This window comes from Anthonomus grandis, chromosome 17 (assembly GCF_022605725.1).
Source record: "Anthonomus grandis grandis chromosome 17, icAntGran1.3, whole genome shotgun sequence".
Classification (NCBI taxonomy): Eukaryota; Metazoa; Arthropoda; class Insecta; order Coleoptera; family Curculionidae; genus Anthonomus; species Anthonomus grandis.
The window spans coordinates 9,492,168-9,516,911 of NC_065562.1; the positions used below are offsets into that span (position 1 = coordinate 9,492,168).

At 31.1% G+C, this 24,744-nt stretch overlaps 1 protein-coding gene across 1 annotated transcript in view; it reads left to right on the forward strand.

Annotated features, from left to right (window-relative positions):
• Positions 1-24,744, forward strand: part of LOC126746543 (uncharacterized) — a 112,248-nt gene that overhangs the window by 43,838 nt on the left and 43,666 nt on the right. The window contains exons 3-4 of the mRNA XM_050454851.1: positions 11,554-11,788; positions 11,925-12,019. Of these exons, the coding sequence (XP_050310808.1) occupies positions 11,554-11,788; positions 11,925-12,019 (330 nt within the window). The remainder of the gene's footprint in view (positions 1-11,553; positions 11,789-11,924; positions 12,020-24,744) is intronic.

Genomic DNA, 24,744 nt, shown 5'->3' on the forward strand with positions numbered 1-24,744 from the left:
GCTTTACAGCTCTATTCTCGGTTGTTTCAAAATTTTAGTCATGAATCTCTAAACATAAAATCTGACAGAAAGGTACAATAGACCCTAAGCCTTGGTATTTATTCATTTCTATAAAGCATTCGACACGATCAAAATAATATCAATAATAGCCGCACTGCAGCAGTTTAGAACAGATATACAAGGCTTATGTAATACATATACAGTAACACCACCTATAAAACTTCACGATTCAACATGCAAAATTAAAGTGGGTTCTCGAATACGCAATGATGCTTGGTGAGAAAAGAGGCATTAATATCGATGGTGAAAGATTAATGCACCTTAGATTCACAGATGATATCCTTCTTGTCACACATAATAATTTCGGAGATTTAAAACACATGCTAGAAATAGAACAGGTCTCATCAAAAGTCGGTCTTCGAATAAATGCAAGTAAACCCCAAATAATAACTAATCTAGTACTTGCACAGACTATCAGAGTTGACGACTCTGAGATAAAAGAGACGCAAATGTACAAATACCTTGGGCACGAAATATAAATTCGAGAGAACAATCAAACGCACATGTTACAGCTTAGAATAGGTTTCGGTTGGGTGGATTTTGGAAAGCAAGATATTCAAGGATTAAATACGCATATGTCTGAACAGAAAAGTGTGCAATAATGCATGTTACGGGTAATAAAATATGGAACAGAAACTCTGACATTAATAAAAAATGCAGCAGAGAAGCTGAGAATAGGCCAAAGAGCCAAGCTTGCATCACTTAAAGAACTCTGCAATATGAAAGAGCTGTAAATGAAAGAACAATAATACCATCAGAAAATGAACTAAAATCAAAGAAAGAAAGAAAATGTGCTATATTACGTAAGAATAATCTTGTGTATAAGCATCCTACAAGCTAAAAAAACAAAACAAAAATACAATTTCAAAAATTGACAAAACAATGAACAAAATTAAACACAAGAAGACAAAACTTTTTGAACATACTTGAATTAACGATAACTAAATAAAACAATCAATTACTAAATAAAAGTAAACTTGTTGACAAAACTAGAGAAGAAAAAAGGAAAAAAAAACTTTCCAACATGTCCAAGGTTAAAACCTATCATTAAAAAAGTCATCCAGGTTTTAATATGCCTTAGCCAATAAAAGCGACTTTCATTCTCTTTTCAATTTCTTAACATCCGATATATGTCTAACACATAGAGGAACATGATTGTAAATTTTTTTACTTATGTAAATTCATGAGTTTTTGGTAAGGGAAGACGTAGGAATAGGTAGGGGAACATCATTTACACGACGAGTCAAATGGCCAGTGTCAGAGGGTAGTTTGGGAATTTTGTGAATAAGAGCAGCTGTTTCTAAAATAAAGAGTGAAAAAAGAGTTAGGATTTTTTCAGAAATGAAGAGAGGTTTGCAAGAATCTCTTAACTTAGCAGAACACAGGTATCTAACTGCTTTTTTTTGAATAACAAGACAATGTTAAGTAGCCCCTTATTGGTTAAATCCCAAAAAGGCAAGCCATACCGAATATGAGATTCAATAAGTGAAAAGTACACTGAACGTTCAACCACTCCTCCCGGCTCTTGTTTTGCCATTCTTACTGCAAAACATCCAGAAGATAATTTCCCAGCTAAATGTAAAATATGATCTTCAAGCCGAAGGCGACCATCAATGGTAATTCCTAGGAACTTGCAGCACTCTTTATTCTGCAAGAGGGAATTTTCGTCAAACATCAGACCCTGAACATCGCACTTAAACCCCATAATAGACGTCTTTCTTACATTAAACACGAGCCTGTTGGAAGCACACCACCCTGATAAAATCTGAAGGTCTTCAAGGATACAAGTCTTAATATAATCAGAATTTTTATGGCTCCATAGTATGGTGGTATCATCAGCAAACTGAACCACCTTGCCCTGCAGTTTCAATGAACTCAAGTCATCCACATACAGTAAAAATAACAGTGGTCCCAACACTGAACCCTGGGGAACGCCGCATTTTAGGGATCTAGAAGCAGACAATTGTAACCTTCTGAGTACGATTTGATAGATAGGACTCAAGCCATCGCAACTCTACGCCTCTAAAACCATATTTATCGAGCTTAGATAACAGTATTCCATGATCCACACAGTCAAATGCTTTGGATAGATCACAAAACACTGGCGCCGATGACTCTCCAGAATTCAAGGACACATAGACGTTCTTCAAAAAGCTAAAAACAGCATCATGAGTCCCTTAACCGGCTTGAAATCCAAACTGATTTGCAGACAAAATGCCATTATGATGTAAAAAGGACAAATACTGCTTTTTGCAAGTTTTTCAACTATCTTAGAGAGAGTAGACAAAATAGAAATGGGACGGAAATTACAAGGCTGATCCAAATCTCCACCCTTATGAAAAGGGATAACCACTGCCTCTTTTAAACATGAAGGAAAAATGCCATTATGTAAAGAATTGTTTATGGCAGAAACTAAAGCATTTAAGGCTGAATCAGGCAAAAAGAGTAACAACCTCGAAGATATCCCATCAGCTCCAGATGATTTATGGTTTTTTAGGCGTTTGATTTCATTTTTTACTTTGGTAAGTTCGACAGGATGAAAGAAAAATGAATGCTCAACCGACACTTGTTGAAGATAGTGTAAGGGATCAATGTTACTACGAATGCCCTTGAGCAAGATATTAGGTATATCACAATAATAGTCGTTTAAAATGTCAGGTCTTAACTCCGGTTCAGATACTTTTCTATGGCAATGTCTAAAATCACTAATAATCGACCAACACTCTCTTTGCCTATTTGATGACATATTTAAGCGATTCCTATAATAATTAGATTTTGCTGCTTTAATTGTCTTTCTGTACAGACTACGGTATTTCTGATGATATACCAGGATATTTTCATTTGTGGTATATTTGCACAACTTAGTCAAAAAACGGAGGTTTTTAGCAGAAATTCTAAGGCCTCTTGTAACCCATGGTTTTCGTTTCTTAGTTTTAAGCCTCATTTTAGGAAAGCACTGATTGATTTTATCACACAGAACTTAGAAAAATAAAGTAAGTGGGTCAGAAGCCGTTTCAAGTGCATTCCAATTTACCGAAGCTGTAGCAGCAGAAAAAGCATTGGAATTTCTCCTGCTGAAAATTCTTCCCATATAATGATATGAAGATGATACAGTATTATATGGCATTTTAGCAAGAACAGCTTCATGGTCGGAAATACCAGATGGGAGTATTGTGCATAAAACGTCATCAAGACGTAGTTAATCACATAAGTAAAAAGAAATGGAGATGGACAGGTTATATAGCGAGAATATCAAATGACCGTTGGACTAAAAGAACATTAGAATAGATAAGAAGAAGACAACAAATTGTAATAGATGATGTAAAGAGAATTGCTGCAAATTTGATAATTACGGTCCAAAACCGAAAGACATTTAGAGGAAATCTATGTCCAGTAGTGGACAGTGACGGATATAAGATGATGAGATGATTACATAATCTTAAATTACGTTACAATTTTTGTTCAAAATTCCGAATTATTATTTTGAAATTTTATCTCATCATCTCTCAACATGTTTTTTCATAATTTCATCTAACATTTTTCAGATTTATCACTTTAAAGTAAAAAAAAAATTATTAGGTATTTTAAATTTCAAAATATTGTATCGAACGTTTAAAATATTGTCTTACCATTTTATTATTTTGTACTAATGCTTTAAAATTGTCAATTTTTAGATTTGGATACCTCAATATTTTTAAATTTAATATCACTATATCAAAATTTTGAGACAAAGTTTAAGTCCCTATTTTCTTAAAAGGTTCTTCCTAAATTTTGATTTACTATTTTTAAATTTTATCTCTTTAAATGAAATTTCGTTTAATACCTTAAAATGTTAAATTATTATTTCGAAATTTCTAAATCAATAATTTAAATTTCATCTTGTCATCTCAAAACTTTGAAGTTTTAAGTAAAAATTTTCAAATAATAATTCGAAATTTTGGCGTAAAATTTTAGATAATAAAATGAAATTCTAATTTTAATTTTTAAATCATTTTGAAATAATAGTTTGGTATAATAACACTCAAAATTTACCTCGCAAAAATTCAAGCTATTTTTTTTTAATTTTAAGAAAAAGTTTATCGAAAATTTTGACATAGAAAAACAATAAAAATTTTCAATTCATACTTTGAAATTTTAAAATCTCAAAAAAAAAACTTGTAGTGGCTAAATTTACATGCTTATAAAACAATAACAATATAAAAATATAGTGGAATTAAATCCAGTGATCTAAGCGGCCACTCGTTATTATTTCTCAACTCACTTACCAGAAAATATTTTTAAATCCTTTAAATTAAGATGATTACCGTGTATATTAGTACGGCAAAGTTTAAAATCTATGTACCAATGGATGTAACTAATACAAATATACCTAGAATATTACTGGTTACTGTAACTCCTTTCTAATACAAATTAAGAACGTTCTATAAATGTAAAATTTTTTGTGGTTAAATTTGACTTAAACACATATTCAACACATATAACAACCGATGAAAGTTTATCTTAGGTCCGTCATAAAATAAATCATGCTTTTAATGGCTATAAATAAAAGTTAAGAAATTTATAGCATAAAAAGAGAATAACAAATCTTTACTGCTATAATAATTATACTTAATCTGTATCTGCCGTTAGAACCCAACGTGATTGGCAATCAACCTATAATTTATACAAGATTTATATTTAGATGCGTGTAATGTTAAAATGCTATTAGAAAATTCAACAACAAAAACATTTTGCCTCTGAAAATTTTAGTTCTGAAGAAGGTTTTTATAATAAGTCTGGTTATATTAAGCATTTTTCCAATGTTGCAAAGATAAAATAAAGATAATCTCACCGGCATTTTTCTATTTTTTTTCTATTACAGGTCTTCAACTAAGTATTATGCAAGCTATTAGCTATATTTTGTTTTAAATGTAGAGAGATAAAAAGTTAATAATGCACATCTAGAAATATAATTTTGTAGATGAGAATGGTTCTAAAATAATTCTAACGATGCTTATTCTATTAAGTTTAGCTGCAAATGAGATCAGAAAAAAATAAAAATGATGATGATAAAAATGATTATGGGAAAAATTATTTTCTACACTATATAAAATAATTTTCACATATGTATTTGGGAAAACTCTGTATAATAAAAGAATATATACATATACTATATACCAAGTTTACGATAATTGTTTTAAGTAGTGTATTATATATCAGAAATGAACAGAAATAAAGAAATGTCCAATAATCGAAATTATCATTAGGAAAATATTTATTATGTTATATATTTACGGTATACCAACTGGGTTCTTTTTTTTAATTAATTATATAATGTTTATTAATTGATCAAACAAGAATTAGGCTTAATTAAAAATTACTCACGAAAGTTTACCGTACTTTTTTGTAACAGGGAATTCTGATGATTATCAGAAACATTGTTGATAGTGATAAGTTACATAAAATATGCATATATCGAGGATAATCGTATAATAAAATAGATGTATCGCATAATCCCAGAAATTTCATAAATTCCAAAAAGAAATTCGACATACCAACTGTTGTTAAATTTAGATGTAAGACAGGTCACAGGTATTTTGTGAAAATTAGCTTAGAGGTTTTCACATTTTTCTGTTAAGCCAGAAACATGCAGTGAAAGAAATTTCATTTAATTTTTCTTGAACACAAAGTATCATACGAAAAATATTCAAGAGATCTACAAATTGTATTTTTGGTGTCAAAAACAAAAATAAAGATTTCGAAAATTCAGTGAAGTAAACTTTTTTTTGTTAAATGATCTCCTCTGGGACCCTGTTACATAATTTAATTCAATTTGTTCTAAATAAACTTCTTTTTAATTAAACTTTTGTTGAGCCAATATAAAATTAATTAAATATTCGTTTATATTTAAAACAAAATTACATAAAATGAAAACAGCTACAAATAATAAAAATTGTATTACAAGGTTTGCAATTAACTGGCAGTGGCGAGTATAAAGTCTACAGGTTTGTAAAAATCACGAAAAGGTTAAAAAAAAGTTGTAATTTTATTTTTTTGTCTATTTTTTTATTTATTTTTCTTAATAAATTGGAGTTAAATGCTTTTATAAAAAAATTAGTATAAACGTATTTGCTTCAAATAAAAAAATGGAATACTCTTTATTCCATTTTTTTATTATAGATGGTATCTGCGAAAGGTTAAAAAATCTCGAAACCAAATATAGACCAATACAGATAGATATAGACCAATATAGATATAGATAGATATAGACAAATATAGACCAATACAGATAGATGATGGAAGGGTATATTGCATTTTCTAAAAGGTTTAAATAAATTTTGCTAGTCAATCTTTTTTCTTTTTTGATGATCTATTATAAAAAATGTAAGAATTTTAAAATGATGTAGGTACCACACTAAAAGTATTCATTTAAAATCCCAAAGTTTGGCGTAAATAAAATAATCATTATTTCTAGACATTTTCGCTAACTATTTGCTTACACATTTACCGATTTCATTTTTTGTACCGTTTTGGTACCGTTGAATAGAGAATTTTACGCTGCTTACTATGATGTATCACACGATGGGGGTTCCCATTTGACATATTAAAGTGAGGTTAGCTGGAGGTGAGGAGGTGATTGACAGAACTTCAATAAACGCATAATTAAACGTCCCCCTGTATATCTAATTTGACGTGTTATTACATCTAATTTTTTTTTTTTTTTTAAGAAAGTTATTAAGGGTGGATCGTTTTGAAATTAAAGCACTGTATAATCTTCCTGCATTCAAATCAATACATCTTGCCAATCCGTGCATTAAATTCATATCAGAATATTCAACAAACATATACTCCATGATGTTTATATTTGACGTGACATTTTATTATGACAAACATTAGAAACCATAGCAACACTACTCAGATATTATTCAAAGCAAGTTGGTTATTAAGTTATAGAAATGTTTTATCATGATACACATAATGCATTATACATTTTAAAAACAAATATCTCGAAAAGTATTAACTTAAGACACTGGATAGAAGTGCACCTTTATAGTTATGGAAATACGAAAAAATTAGATTTGTCGTGTCAGGTGTTGCATACAGGGTAGCACAAAAAAGTCACGATAAGTTATTTACCGAAAAAGTGGCGCCATCTAGAAGTTTGGCCATAAAAAATAACGGACCCTTGTTTCTCATACTAGAAAACCTTCCTATACCGAGTTTTATGCCAAAATTTGAAATACTTCTTAAAAAATAAAGAAAAAAAGGAATTAAAGTTGTAACTTTGACACCCTGTATCTCGCAAACTATCAACATTTGAACTAAGGTATATTGGTATATTTGAGTCAATTATTTGACATATTTTGGTCTGTAGTATCTCCAGTTTCGAAATTTGGCAACCTTTTACAGATACTTGCATATATTTTATTCTTATTCGGACACATTAATTATTATTGTCACTTGCGCGTTTTTTGCAATACATATTTTCAGTACAGGTTACTTCAAGTAGAAATTATGACATAAATATTATTTTTTTAAATGGAATACCCTGTATATCATGGCATTTTGCAGTTCTACTATATATTCTGAACACTTCTTGTATAGCATACCATGTGCCTAAAGTCAGCGGTTCATCAAATTTGAAGTAATAAACTAATCAAACATACGACATTAAAAAATAAAAATCTATATAATATTTATTGCAACTGACGTTCAATTTGTTGTCAATTTACTTCAATGCATTTTTGAAGTTGATAAATAATTTCCAATTGCAGATTTTCAAGAACTTGCAGATCGATTAGTCTAATTTCTTATCGAATTCTTTACCTTAAATCATCCAACATTATTTGGTCTATAAACTTTGGACTTCAAATAGCTCCATAAGAAAAAATCTAGTGGGGTTATACCCGGTGACCTTGGTGGCCACTCAATCGGTCCTCTTCGTCCAATCCATCTGTTAGGAAAAGTTGCATCAAGATTCGGAAATAATAAGGTCAATTTACTTTCAGAAAAAACAAAAAAAATTAATGTTGGCAACATAGTTTCTGCTTGACACACCCTGTAACCAAAATTTTGAAAGTATGAAGCCATTAGCATCAAGGATCTATCAGAGAAGCACGATTTCTCCACTTTTCGCACCAAAATTCCATCAGTAGAGATTACAAGCTGTTGTTAATTCAAAATTGCATGTGACACGTGTTGAGAAGAAAGGCAGAGGTCTTCTCAAACAGGTGTGATAATATTGATTTACGAAAAATTCTTTCAAAAATCTCAGACTGATTTTCTCTATCACTTTGGAAACTACGTTTAACATGCTTATCGGTGTACTAAGACCAAGCTCAGTTATATTGTATACTAATAAATCGATAATCAATTAGTTTATTTCTCCTATCATGTTTAAAAATAGGGGTAACGATGGATTTTTTAGACTATCTGGAAAACATCTTAACCTGAAAGAGAGATTTAATAGAAACTTCAGAGAAACAATCAAACTTAAAGTACAGAATAAAATATCTTTGCCCTGCCTTTAGAGAATGTAAGTATTTTATTCCTTTTAAACTTATCAATCAAATATGCTTTGGAAAAAAAATGTGTAGACAAAGCTATACATAAAAAGCAAAACACACAAATATAGAAACCAAAATACAAGTACTAAATAAATATATACAAAACTGGGTACAAAAGACATAAATGTACCTGGTCAAATTTCTTATACTATCGGTAAAAAGTAAGAAAATAGGAAAGTAAATAAACATAGTAACAAGAAAGTAAAATAAAAAAAGTTAAGAAAGTTAAGAAACAGTCAAAAACATTAATACAATGTTTAAAAAGTCATAAGAAAAATTTATAAAAATTTAGCAATATAAAATATTGCTATTCTACATCGTAAAAAATTTAATAATTAGCCAGTGCGGCATAATACTCAAAAATTAATATGAAAAAAAAATCATCTACTGCATATAAAGCTCTCTTCAGTAAATATCATTTCAAAGCATTGCGAAATCGAGGAAAAGATATCAATGATTTAATTTTCAAAGGCAGATGATTGAGCATTTTTTTAGCTCCGTAAAGAATAGAGCTTTTTATTAATTCTGACCTTGGGATTGGCACATAAAGATCATGCTCTGCGTTTCGAAGTGGATAATTGCAAGATGGTCTATTAGGAATTTCTGAGATATGCTTGCGAACCAAGCAAATAGATTCAAGAATGAATAAAGATGAAAGAGTTAATATTTTAAATCTTTTAAACATTTCTTGGCAGTGAGCCAGACTATCAAGTCTTAGTAAATAGCGAACCGCTTTTATTTGTAGTTTAAAAATGCGCTCAAACTGAGCCACACACCAGTGTGACTCAGTTTGAGCGTTATGTTAAAAATGCGCTCAAACTGAGTCACACACAGCATGTGCCCCAGAATGGAAGGGCGTAACGAAGATGGGAATCAAAAAGGGCATAATACACTGTCTTGATGACGAAAGATTTAATTCCCTGGAAACTGCTCTTATGGCAAAACAAGCTGAACTTAATTTTTTAGATAAAACATCGATATGTAATTCCCTCTCCAAAGAGCTGTCAACAATAAGTCCCAAAAATTTTACAGCTTCAACAACGTCCAAGCTGGTATTGCTAAGTACAAAGGGTTGGATAGTACCTTTATAAGATAAGACTTTAGTTTTTGAGATGTTTAAGCAAAGAAGATTCGAATCGCACCACGATTTAATGTTGATAAGGTCTTTAGCAATAGTTGCATGAAGTGCCGCAACATCCGGATTGCTCCATGTAAAGCTAGTATCATCGGCAAAGAGACAGATTTTGCCGCTAATGTTAAGATAGGCCATATCATTATAAACAACAGAAACAGAATTGGGCCCAGAACTGAACCTTGAGGTACCCCACATTCTATTGGTCTGCTAGAAGACATGGTCGTATGAACCTTTACAAGCTGACGTCTGTAGCTAAGATAGAACTTAAACCATTCGAGAGGCGTTCCTCTGAACCCATAGTGCTGTAATTTGTTGATCAAGATAGTATGGTTTACACAATCAAAAGCCTTGGAGAAATCACAGAAAACAGTTGTTGTTGAATGATGATTGTTTATACTGCAGTAAACACTGTTAAAAAGGGAGAACATAGCACTATTAGTGCATTTATTACTCAAGAAGCCAAATGGATGGGGAGTTAGTATTTTATATTTAAACAGGAATGATAATAGCCTCTTTTTAACCAATCTTTCTTGATCTTCGAAAACGTTGGAAGGAGAGTGATTGAACGATAATTTGAAGCTTGCTCTTTATCTCCTCCTTTATGCAAGGGAATAATTATTGCAGTCTTAAGGCAGTTAGGAAAGACCCCATTTTGAAATGATTTGTTAATTAGATTTCTCAGATGGTTTAAGGTGTTATCAGGCAGATTTGAGAACATTTTTAAGATAGACTAAGACCATCTGTACCAGATGATAATTTGTTTCTTATTTCATATATTGTACTTTGAAGCTCTGTTATTAGTACAGGGGTAAAAAAGAAACTATGTGAGTTTTCATTAGAGAAATATGAAAGTGGATCATGGGAAGGTGTTATAGTAGTCCTTAGGTTTTTAGCCACGTTTACAAAGTAATCGTTAAGATTCTCAGGTGAAGAGGGGATAGTACTAGTCGAAGACAATGGCCCCTTATGGGTCAGACTAATAGTGAATCAAGGGGGATGACACCTAATAGGCTTAAAGTCCCTTATCCTAAATTTAGACACAGAAGCATCCAAACAACCATACATGCATAAATAGAAGGCATCCAAACCCTTATTAAATTCATCATATGTTTATTAACACTAGACCAGTCACACGCTTTTAACATATTATGAAGTGATAGAAAATGACTTTTTGCAAAATTTTATTTATATTCATTTCAAAATGTTTTACCTCTATGTTCTTTAAGCCTTGGAAAATAAATGCTGGATGGTATATGTCCTCATTTAAGAAGGGATTATTTGACTTTAATATTTTGGTATTAAGATTTGAAACAACCAGATCTGAAGTCTTGCCCATAAAAGTATTAATTGAATTTAGTGGCTTCAGATCAAATAAATTTAAAATTGCTATATCTTTATCACATGTAAGCAAATATTACTCGTAACATTCTGGAAACGCATATTAAACATTACTTTAAATGCTCTAAAATCCAGTAACAAAATTGAATGTTAATTAAATATGATAAATTAATTGCAATTCCTGGAAGATATAAGAAATTATTGCAAAATCCGGAAAACGTAAAAAACTATTTCTAACTTCTGGAAGACATAAAAAAATCTACTACCAAAGATTTATTTAATAGAAGAAGTACAAACCACCCACTGATAATTTTCCGTTTTTTTTAACTTCTCTCATCTTGTCTGTCCTACTGGCTGGTAACCCCTTCTATTTTAAACTATTCAAAGCAGAATCACCTCTTGAAGTTTGGCCCTGTTTAACCTAACACCCTGTTTACTGTTATGCTGGAAATACATATGTGATCCTTTTTGTAGGTTCTCAGCTAACGGCCAGCAGTAACGGTTCTAACAGAGACAGCATTATATCCTCAGAACTAAAAAGTAACAGCCTCTATGGACAAGCAGTGCCAAATTGGCATGACTACGACAACGCTGAGAATGTCTATTACAGACCACCCAGTGATCTAAGCGACAGGACGTCAGCTACTGACCGCAGTGATGACTGGGAAGATGTTATGACTGATATTGAAGTTACTAACACATTTATTTTGTAAGTATTTCTACAAGCTTGGACAGTATCTTGATATGTTGGTGAATGGTGAATGAGTTTATTATAATGGTTGAGTTCGGGTGAAGGTGCTGGAATATTGTCTTAATAATTGAATCTAAATAAATGATTGTTTTAGGGTTCGAGAAAAGGCAAAAAGCAAAAAATCAGGGTGGTCGCAGCATTTTAGGGACAGGGCGGCCAAATCGCTGGAAGAAGCTAACGAGGATACTGGTGAGTGTATTTTTTGCAATAACTGATTTTCTTTCTTCTCTTTTTCTCCTTAATGCCCATGTATTTTTTCGCGAGTTGATTTTAGTTTTTGGAGACTATTTAATATATTATTGCTACATATGAAAATATAAATAAAACTAAATAAAATATAATTACATTACTTTTAGATGCTAGATATAGCTAAAAGATGAAACATCTTTCAAGCTGCAAATATGTTATTCTGACATTTAAAAAATATTTGAAAAAATATACTAATGCGGGGTCTAAAATGTAAAATAAATAAAAAAGTATTGTTTATGTAATCATATATTTTTACGGTCTGTTTTTAAAAGTGGTAGTAATTGATCAGTAGTAAAATCTAGTTTTTTAAATTCCGTTGACTTTATTTTAACTTTAGCATGACTTTTCGGCTAGAAAGTATGTCCAATATCAACTGTAAGACTAACAAAATGTATGTTGAGCATTAACAAGGGAATATAGAATGTAGGAAGCTCAGCTCATTTTGTTGAAGCTTTAATGTTTTAAGGGAAAATCACTTAACGTCAGGGAAAAACTCAAACAGGATGCAACACTTGCAGAACGCACTGAACTTCTACTGGAGGGAATGATGAACCTTTTGGAGGCTTATCTTTGTAACTCCTACTAGTTTAATTCAAAGATAGGTTTTACGCATAGGACAAAAGACTTCTACTAGGCTCGTCGTCATCTGCAGTAGCAGGAAATATATACACGAAGTATGGTTCGAGGAGAATGCTAGAGAAAATCTTGGATATATCAATAATAATTTTTTTTGGACAAAAGCAATACAGACCTAGCACACATTTTGAAGCACAATATTAACATTGAGTAAAGCATTAAGTTCACGATGGAGTTTGAAACTTCTCAAATGTTGTTGTAAAAAAAATAATAGACACCTAAGGAGATCAATCTGTCGTAAACTAACACACACAAGATAATACATACATTACAACTCTAATCAGCCTGGTTTAACAAAGGTGGGAATCATTTAAAATCTGTATATGAGGACAGCCACAATATGCAAAAACAATTTTGACCTCAACAGGGAAATTGAAAACATCACAAAAGATTTACAACAGAATAAGTATCCCAGCAAACTAATAAAGATAAGATATGAAGCTCGCAACTGTAGGGGAACTTCGAAGAAAATTTTCCAGAGAATTGCCAGATCAAGACTGTCTTCACTTGGAAGGCGACCATACGAGGTTTAGTATCAAATACTAAGCCAGAATGCCTACTGGACACCAGGAACTGCGTAAACCAAATCCCCTGCGAATATGAAGAGTCATATGTATAAAGGCTAGACAAAGCGAACCATACTGGAAGTCAGGAGAAAAAAACATTAACAGTGGACCCGAACAGCAGAGGTTTTCAGATCAGGATCATTGAACAAACAGAATTTTGTTGAAGACATTCATCTTCAATAAAAGATTTTGTTAAAAGTATTGATTTGGGGGGACAACATTAGAAGAAAAGCAACTTTCTAAAAGCAATTTACATCACATAAACCCAAGGAATCTTCAGCCAAGCCAGTGTTGACATTTTTAACATCTGGAGACCTTCACTGTCAGGACTGCAAGACCTAATGCGCTTCATACACGACCAGGCTTCACCCACCTCGATTATATTATATGCCTACAAAATAGGTTCTGTTGTCAGCAAGTTCTGTTGTTAACCCAATATAATAGATAATATTTGACATTTTTCTTTTAAGAATAAGTTATTTTTTTTGAAAACACTTAAAAATAAAACAACTACATTTACGTATTTCTATTTTTCTTTAGGCTTTCTCAAAACATCTAAATTACATTTTATAATGTTCTAATTAAAAATTGCATCTTGGCATTTTATTTTATTAATATTTTACTTAAATAGATCCTTAAAAGAGCCTTGAAAATTCTTTTGCAATATTATTAAACTAATTACTATTACAGTTCGTTTAGCAAAAATTATTCAAATTTAAAAAAAACATAATTTTAAATTGTGGTTTTATTTAACCCTAGCCGTCCCAAAATAATAATATTTTTTTGGATCCCAGAACCGGGTCAAAATTGACCCTTTTTTTTTGTATAATTTTTATTTGAATCATAATAAAAGATGTACGAAAAATAATAACAAACTAAATATTTACTTTTATGTGTTTAAAAAAATCACATTAGTCCTTATTCTCCATCCTTGTCTTTTAAACCATAGGAGCATACTACTGTTTTACAAATTTTAATTTCTGAGTGTGTGGGACAAACAAATTTTTGACACTTGTCACATTTTGTGGAATATTTGTTATCATTTCCCCGGCACTGAAAACATCTACTTCTTTTTGCGCCCGCGTGGGGATTGGACTGCTCCTTTTTTATTGGAACTCCCGTAGTTTCAATAGCTTGACATGTAGCTGCGGAAAACCCTCTATCATCCTCATGAATTTTTTCTGCTCGCCGAACAATATTATCATGGGTCAACATGTTACCTAGTTCTTCTAAAAAAAGTTTCCTTCTTCTTTTTAAGTTACCATTAGAACTTTTTCAGTCTGGGTTTTTTGTAATCCAAATGACAAAGGCATTATATGAAGCGACATCAAGCCAATTAAAAAATAAACGTAGAGGCCATCTTTTGGAAGAGTACTCACGTACAATTTTATCCAAGCAATCGACGCCACTTTTTGTCTCATTATAGAATGTTATTATATCTAGATCTAGAAGGTTTAAATTTCAAATCCTCCCCCGCAATGTCATGTTGGTGATGCATTGAAGATAGCAGTACCACAATTTTTTTTTTCATGAAGGGTTTCGTAACGTAGGATACTAAAGTAAGATTTCGTGTGAAAAGAAACTGTGAAGAATACGTTGCTCTTTCGCGAATATCAAATCATAGACAAAAGATCTTCTGCTAAAGTGATGTCGGTGAAAAAACTATCAGTGGTTATATTTCGATACCAGTGGCTTGCTAAAGTTTTAACAACTCGTGGTCCTTGATTCTTTTCTACTATTCCATTTATTTTTCCTAAATACACTTCAAAATTTCAGAAATAAAAATTTTCTTCATACTTTTATACCATATTTGCGTTTACTTGGTATGTAAACTTTAAATGAGAAACGACCCCGGAAAGTTACCAATTGCTCATCGATAGTTCCAAAACCTGAAGGATTGTAAGATTTCCTACAATTCTCAGAAAATACCTCAGTGATCTCACGAATCGAAGCAAGTTTATCCTCCTTTCTTCTCTCAGCCCTTGTAGATAGATCATCGAAAAGAAGGTGACGTAAAATGTCAGTGAACCGATTTCTGGACATAGTAGCCTGATAAATAGGCCTGGTGACTGCATTGTTTGTAGTCGACCATAAACTACGTACAGGGTGGGCCAATTTAGACGTTTTCTTATGGGAAGTCATGTCCCTGTTAGAGATCAAAAAATTTTGACCTCCATTCTCCGGGCTCAAATTTTAAAAGAAGTTTATTGAAGCAAATGAAATTTTGCTATGGCAAACAGTTTGGGCGCTAGAGGGCGTTTCTGAAATTTGGTCATTTTCGTTTTTCGGCTATGGCTGTTGTGTTTTTAAAGATAAATGATTTCTGTAAAGACTTTCTTATAGCACTTTTAAGCGCTTAACATGCTCATGATATTTAAATTTATACAGGGTGCTTCATTATTAATTTTTTTTTTTTTAATGGAATGCATATTATTTTTTTGCATTTTCTTGTAGCCCTTAAAATTCCCTTTTCAAATATATATAACACTAATAATCTAAATTTAATAGTTTACGATATATAAATAAATTTCTTAAATATTAAAAACACGTAGGTAATGACCCGCCATTTTAATCGCGTAAACGGAAGAGTAGGCGTGTTTAAAACTGCTATACGTGAGGCTTAATATTTACATAAACAAACTTGTTTTTATAATCTATGTTTTCCTTTGTATTTATATTTTGATATTAGAATCCAAAAACGTATCAATTTTTCAAAAAATTCCATATGATTAGATGTTTTATCAAATATAATGAGAATTTAAGGGCCTGCGATATCAACGTCCTTATTAAAAATAAGTGCAGTTATTTAAGACACTCAAAGATTAAAAAAGGACGTTATAGGTTCTGTATTTTTTATTTGTGATACTTTAGTAAGCGCTTTTAAAAATCAAAAGTAAATTAAACAATAGCTCCTGTTTTATTAAATATTAATTATATTAATGGACAAATACAGTTATAAAAACAAAATAATACTGTAAAAAAATAAAAAAAAATAAAAGTATTTATTTATTTATTTATTTTAAACTTAGAATATGAACTAACAAACAAAAAGTAAAAACCAGATTTTATTTTTTTATTGATATTTTAACTAAAACTGCAACTCTATATATTACGTACTTATAACAAGTGTTCAAACTGAGCTCCTTCCTGATCAATGCACTAGCGGCTACGTTTTTCAACATTATCAACAGCGTTTCTTAATTCAATATTTGTTATTGTTGCAAATGCATTATGTAAAGCTTCTTTCAACATTACTCTTGAAGTAATTGGCTGTTGGTATACCAAGTCTTTTATTCTTCCCCAAAGATAAAAATCTAAGGGTGTTAAGTCAGGGGATCTAGACGGCCAACGTATTGGACCTTGATTTCCTATCCACTGCTCACCAAACTGCTCATTTAAATAATTACTGACCACTCTAGAATTGTGCGGTGGCGCACCATCCTGCTGGAAAAATATAGGATGCCTCTGCTGCGCTAGAGGCAATTCCTCTAGGAAGCGCTCAACTTGCGTTTGCAGAATTTGTAAATATCGCTCTGAATTTAACTGTCCATCATAAATATAGGGACCAATAAATCTACCACGAAATATGCCTACCCATACACTAAAACTGTAACGGCCTTGATTTCTTACAGCCACCGTTGCGTGAGGATTTGCTCGAGCCCAGGTATACCTATTATACCTATTAAAAATGCCTGCACTACTAATCGATGCTTCATCCAAATACAATTGTAGCCAAATGTTGTATCTTGACCACACTTTTGCAAATACCACCGACAGAATTCCAATCTTCTATCACGATCCGCAGGAAAGAGATGATGAACTTTTCGGGTTTGATAAGCTTTATACCTATATTTTTTTTAAATCCGTCTTGCAGAGGTCCTTGGCACACCAGTTTCTACTTCCAATTTCCGGGTGGATAGATTAGAGTTATTTTCAATTGCGCCCAAAACTGTTATATCCAACAGTTCTTGATCGTCATTTATATTATTATTAGCATTTCTTCGCGGTTTAGCAAAAGAACCAAAATTAATAAGGTTTCTTTTTAATTTCTCAAACAGCGTACTATGTGGCTGCCCCCGTTCTGGATACCGTCGTTGATATAAATTACAGGCCTCTCTTGCATTTTCATTACATTCAATAAAACATTTAATCATATCGAATTTTTCATAGTTTTGATACATTGTGATTATCACATAAAAGAAATACAAAGTAAAACAGATTATGAAAATAAGCTTGTTTATGTCAAAATGACGTATTACTCAAAGCAGTTTGACAACCGCCTACTCAACCCTTTACGCAATTGTTTCACCCGCAATTGTGTCACCCGCCTATTCTGTTTTTTAGGCGTTTTAAATGGCACGGCATTATAATTTATTGATACTTAAGAAATCTATTTATATCTCCTAAACTAATGAATTTAGATTATAAGTGTTATATATATTTGAAAAGGGAATTTTAAGGGCTACAAGAAAATGCAAAAAAATAATATGCATTCCATTAAAAAAAAAAAAAAAATTTAATAATGAAGCACCCTGTATAAATTTAAATATCATGAGCATGTTAAGCGCTTAAAAGTGCTATAAGAAAGTCTTTACAGAAATCATTTATCTTTAAAAACACAGCAGCCATAGCCGAAAAACAAAAATGACCAAATTTCAGAAACGCCCTCTAGCGGCCAAACTGTTTGCCATAGCAAAATTTCATTTACTTCAATAAACTTCTTTTAAAATTTGAGCCCAAAGAATGGAGGTCAAAATTTTTTTATCTCTAACAGGGACATGACTTCCCATAAGAAAACGTCTAAATTGGCCCACCCTGTACACTTTCTCTTGATTCTCGAAATCTACCGGTAAGAATAAGGATTCCAGGGCAAGCGAGAAATTCTGTAGTGTCTACCTCAATCCATGATTCCATCTTGACTTGATGACTTTCATTATAGGTGTTTATAAAGACTTTAGCTTTTTTATTTGTGTATTTTATCATAATATCTAATAAATCATTAGAAAAGAACAGCTTAAAACAGTCAATGATAGAATTTATATCTTTGCTTATATCTGTGAGACCATTATTTTCTTGCAAGATATTGCATGTTGTGGATTTTCCTGTTTTATGTGCAACAGTATACCAAGTGCGATTATCAACTTCGTACGACTGTTTATTGCTCACTGTTTCGTCTTCTAATGGATCAGGTAAATGTATTTGTTCTTCTAACTCTTGAAATGAAAGATTGCCGTCATGTATCCGGCTCTTCATCCGAGGTTTCCTCATCATCTGACAAATCACTAAATGCCTGTTCCAAAGGTATTTCGGTTTCGCACTCGTCATCTGAAGAATGCATCAATATTTCGTAGAGTTCCTTGTCGGATAAACCCTTATTTTTAGACCACATGGCACTTTACTATTTATTATTGAAAAATAAAATAACCCTCTCACAGTAACGTTCGACAGTAAACTGAACAACAAAGCAATAAATTGGACATATACGCAACTTATCTTGTTTAGATCTGTAAAAAATGGAGTTTTAGCATATACCTATTTATCTCAAAACCCGGTCGTCGCGGCGAGGGTTAAAAAACTTAGGTTTTCCTTTTTAAGCAAAAATTATATATATTAATGTTTCTTTAATCTTTGCCAATGTTACATAAAAAAATTATAAATTTTACATTAGATATTTTTCTTTATTTGATTTTCCTTAATTAAAAATTGTCCAAACATTTCATTTTAATAATATTTTAATTAAAAAACTCTTTAGGTTGTTTATTTAATGTTTTTGTTTACTATACTAAAACTTCAAAAAAAAAAATTAAGCTATAAGATAAAAAAAATGAAAATATGAAATGAACTGTTTAATAATAATGTATTAACTGAGATAAGATTAATTACAAATTAAAACACAAACTTTGAATATGAGAAAAAAGTACATTAATTTTCTTAAATTTTCTTTAAGTTAAAAATTTTTTTCTCTTTAATCTAAGTATTTCAGTTAAAATTTATTTTAACATTTATTAATATTCATATTTTATTTAATTATTTAATTTTAATCTTCAAAGGTTCTTCATAAAATGTTCCCATCGAAATTTTAAAGAATTATTAAAAACTTTTATATCTATTTTGCAAAAACTGTTTGAAGTGAATTGAAAAAAAAAACTTATTTTCAAGATTTTAATCAAAATATGAATTTTAAATTTAAAGAAACACACCATAATTCCCTTTAATTTCCATTACCGTATATTTCTCCTCCTATTTATATATTCTAAATTATATTTATTTAGAATATATAAATAAAATAATTAATATAATTATTTAATAACTAAAATATATTTTAACATATGATGTTATTAAATAACTATTCAATTTCAAAAATTTTTAATCTTGCAAAGGGTCATATTAAAAAATGTCAAGAGTCTCGAAAAGAGAATTTTAAAAATTAATAAAAGAAAGACTTTCTTAAATTAAATTAAAGAAAAAAACAATTTTTATCTATCTATTTGATTTTTTTTTCTAATTTTTTTAAATTAGATACTATTCTCGCATTTGAGTAACTTTTTAATTAGTTCTTGTTTTATTTAAGTTACACTCTTCAATTTAAATTTTATTTTAATTATTGCAACTTTTTATAAAAACAATATAAAATTATGGTCAATATTAAAATATAATTAAACGTTTCAAAAAACTTTATTCTAAGCCAGTATTCCTGTAACATGTACAAGTCTATAAATGTCATAAAAACTTGTTATATTTTTTTAAAAGATAACGTCTTTCACCATTTTTAAATTTGATCCTTTTTTAACAATTTGTTTTTTCCATTTTTAAGACTAAACCTCAAATACCCATAAAGTCATTTATATATACGGAAATATTAAAAGAATAATTAGACATGGCTTAAATAGTTTGAGAGTTCATTGATCTGCAACAATAAAATAACAATGGTAGCAAATTTACATTATATTTCTTTCAAAATAAAAGAAGTGTAAAATAAATTGTGAGGATTAAATCTCCTGAAACTCAGAAAAATTCAAGTGCCTTTATGTAGCAAATTTAAATATCCGTAAGAATATACGGATCATTACCTTTGAAGGTCATCTAGACGTTAATGCTGGTAAAATTAGATCTTTCCGCATTAAATCGACATGGTGATAGGCATTTTAGTGTGAAACGGCATGAAAGAGTATTAAAAGACTTCATCATGATCGCCAAACGATACTTAAAAGTATCGGGGATCTCACTGTTTTCCTATGTCTCTTGCATTCATTACATAGATAGAAAGTTTAGACAAACATATAGTGCGTTTGTAGATTTTACTAATATTTTTCTCTTTCTGACATAATTATTGTTATTTCAATCATTTCCTAAAAATACATAAGAGTCCATAATCACCAACAAAGATGAATAATAAAAAGGGTTAAAATGGTAAAAAAGTTATGAGGTCAGCACAAGGTAATACCATTCATTGATACTAAATGATCACTTGGAGAATCCTAAGAAACAGACGAAGAGTCTACTGAAAAAAGAGTGAGGAACCATTGGGCATAGTCACTATATCACTTCTAGAATCTAGAATACCTAACCGTACAGTTTTGAATGAAGATAACAGAGTCGACAAGTTGGTCAATCAAGCAAAGAAGTAAGATAAAATATTATTTCAATTTAATGCTGTCATAAATATATGAACTTTTATACTTTATATAAGAAATAGCTTTTAAGTTGTCACTAAAAATACATTTGCAATCGACTTTTACAAAATAAATGTATTCCAATATAGTTTTTGATATAGGAATATTTATTCTTGCCCTTGTTTCTCAATAGGTACCTAAAGCGCTATCTAAAAGATATTTTTCCTAACGTAAATTAAGATCTCTGAATGTATAAAGGATTATTGAAAGTGTTCCACTTTCATTTTTATGCCGTGGCCCCATGGATAACAATTCAAACAAATAACACAATAAACATTTCTTCTCAAATTGATTATTTAAAAGAGGAAACAAGAGGACTTGAGCACCTAAGACGATTAAGAATTTAAGTACATATAGAAGTAATTATTCATTATTTCAAAGCTCTGACCTCATTTGAAGCTGAGTCTATGCACAATTGCCACAACATGCCAAATGAAGTCTATTTGAGCTTTAGTGATAGAGAGGTGGCCTCCTGTTGTATTGTATGACCTGCCTTTAACTCTGCCACATAAAACAGTAATGTGGAAGCTTCTTAATGAGTTCAAGATTAATGTGGAGTAGAGTATTTTTATCAATAGTATTTAAGAAAGTTCATCTTGCTAACTGTAAGTCTAAGAAGTTGAGCGAGTGTGGTCACGGTTCAGTCCTTGCTTAGATGAAATATTATTAAATAGTGATAGAGCGGTCGTGCACTTCTATGGCACAATAGGGATCTGTATATTATTAAACGGTAGACCAGGATATTGTCTGTGTTAAGTTAGGTACAGCAATTTGCTCGCTGTTATGTATGTTATAATATTAATTTCAGTCCGCAGGATGTTACAGCTTTTAAATTGATTAAAAAAATTACTCATTAAAAATTGGTCACTTGATATAAAACTGCACTCTTAAATACTGCATTTTATTAACTCCAAAACTCTCTTACTCCTTAAACCTCTAAAAAGGTTTAAGCACCCTTTAGTTTTTTGGCTTCCAGAAAGTCTACAGTGATTTCTCCCGTACTGTACTGTAGAATACTACCTCTGTTGCGTTGGTAATCATTGCACATCAAGTGAATCTTTGTGAAGATACTGAGGTGAACATTACTTTTCTTATTCGATGAAGTCTTTGTTCCAACAGGTTGGTCTCCTTGTCGAATTCATAAAATTGATTAAATCAATTCTTTATGGTTCCTTATATCATCAAACGGTTCTAAGATCCTATAAATTCCATACAAAAACCTCGTAGAAGCAAATTTGGAGAATAGAAAGAGATCATATGATAACTTTGGTAATTTGATATTGAACTTAATGTTATTTGTGTTCTTTTTTGAGAAATTCCTTAACTCCACAAAGTTTGCAATTTTTAATGTTTTGTTTTTTTTTAGGATTGATGATTTTCTTTCTTGAGTAAAAGATTAAAGTCTCATCTTTTTACATCTTTAGCTTCCTTCTAAAAATTCTATCCATTTGATAATGATCCTGCTCTAGGGTCGTGTATCCAAGATATTGGGATTAGGCTTCCTGATCAAAATGGTCTCATGGTAAATAGTATCAAATTCTTTCATTAAGTCCAAAAACATTTCTATGATTTCTGACAGGTAGGACATCCGAAATTCTATCAATAAACTAATAATATGCTCTTAGAGTTGCACATTCCAACATAATCAAGAGCATTTTTTTGCTAAATAATAATCAGATATTGGCAATGGTACAAGCTGAGATTCTCTGATAAAGTTTCTATGAATCCTCTGGATTAATGCAGATTGGCCACATTTAAAATGAACGATGTGCGTGAAGAGAACTCTTTTGCAATATAAACAGAGCCTAAAAGAGATGGCTACTTTATAAATTCCAGAAGTAGGTACCATAACGAAGACTTGAAATAAGTGATCAATAGCCTCTTTTGGCAAATTCTTCATCCAGCTCCTGAAGTACTCAAGGCATTACAACTAGATAACTCGCTTCAAGATTCCTTTAGTTAAAAATTTGAGATCTCTATCAATAAACGACCTGAAGAACTTTCAAGTCGCTTAAACCTGATTGTAGATTAACTTTCAGCTGGTCAACTCTCGATCGAATGTTGTCCTAGTAACGAAGGTGACACCACTAGGGTGTAACACATCGCTCTGGAGACATCAAAGGGCTGTGTATTGTGAGCGTCTATTGTTCCCGATGTCAATGATATTAAAAATATCGAAATATTAAGTAACTTTATGGTGTTGCCCAAGGACACTACAATGCTATGATGCAACAAATCCATATCTTCATGGCACAATATACTTTTATATGTACTTCTTGACTTCTTGAAAACTGGTGTAAAAGCAATAAGCTCAAACTAAATGTGAGAAAGTACTCTGGCTTGTGAACCTCAAATCTAGGATTAATGAAAAAATAACTTGTAGCTGATAAGCCAGGAGTGTCTGCCTCAGTTCGTTCTAAGTCACCCACTAAAAATCTGGAAGCCTTGTGGTTGGAGACACTGGCATTGTTTGAAAAGAACATCTTACAGGAACTTCAAGCTCTTAAACTTAAGGATATTAAGAATATTGAAACCCAAATTTCCGATGATAAACAGGCAGATTTGTTTAGTAATTTAATCATAAATGGAATTCCTGAGACCCAAACAGAAAATATGCCGGAAAAAATATGCGATTTGGTCAAACACCATCTAAAATTTGACCTGTCAACCAGTGACTTTTGACTATTGTTATCGCCTAGGCCGGCCGGAACCCGGAAAAGTGAGGCCAGTTGCTGTGCAATTTTTAAACCGTTGGGCTCGCGATAATATTTTTAAAACCAAAAAAAACCTCAAAGGCAGTGATAAGTGAACACCTTATTAACCAAAATCTTCAGTTATTTATAAAAGTTCGTTTAAGCGTTGGTGTAAATAATGCTGTTGGTGTTAATAAATGCTGGACCTTCAATAGAAAGGTATTATGTACAATAATCAAAAAAACAAATACATTCCATGCTGGAGTTAAATGAAATGCTAAACAGAAGTATATGAAAAGGTATTTCTTAATAAAAATATTGTAATTATAAGTACTTAGGGATCTTAGTGTATGGGTTATTTATTTGTATTAATGCTTATTTCTTCTACAGGTTGTACTCATTTGTTAATGAAATTTGTTCTTTTTTTCCAAATCGGTATTTTGTTAATACTTTTTTTTCCGCTAATAATTTTTTGTTTTTATTTTCGGGCAGTAGGGAGTTAGGGACGATACGTTTGAAATAAATTAAATCTCAGTCCGCTATAAAACAATTTTTGCTTTTAAATTTATAATCTTTTTTTTTATTAGCTAATTAAATCTACCAAATAGTATTAAGCATATTTAAGTAGAAAACTATTGTTTGCATAAGGGGGAAAACAACTTTTCTTACCTATTTTATCTTGTTCTGTGCTATTTCTTAAATTATTATTGCTTTGCAACCAAAAGCACACAAGGATAAGACCACTGACAATATAAGACCACTGACAATTGCTCATATTAACATTAGGGCTTTGCATGTCCACTTTAATGAACTTAGGCAGTTAATCTTAAATTCAAATTATATTATTGGATTAACTGAGACCTGGCTTAAAAAGTCTTTTGAAATTCCTGGATAAAGGCTTTTAAGGTGTGATAGGGATGGTCGGGGCGGAGGTGTCGGCGCTTATGTAAGAAATGAATTTATTTTTTTGTTAATAAACTTTCCACTTGCCATAGAGTAGCTTTGGTTTAAACTATCGATTGAAGCAAAAAATATTGTTATAGGGGTTGTGTATAATAGGCCACCAACTTTTTCATGCATGGAGTTTTTAAATAATT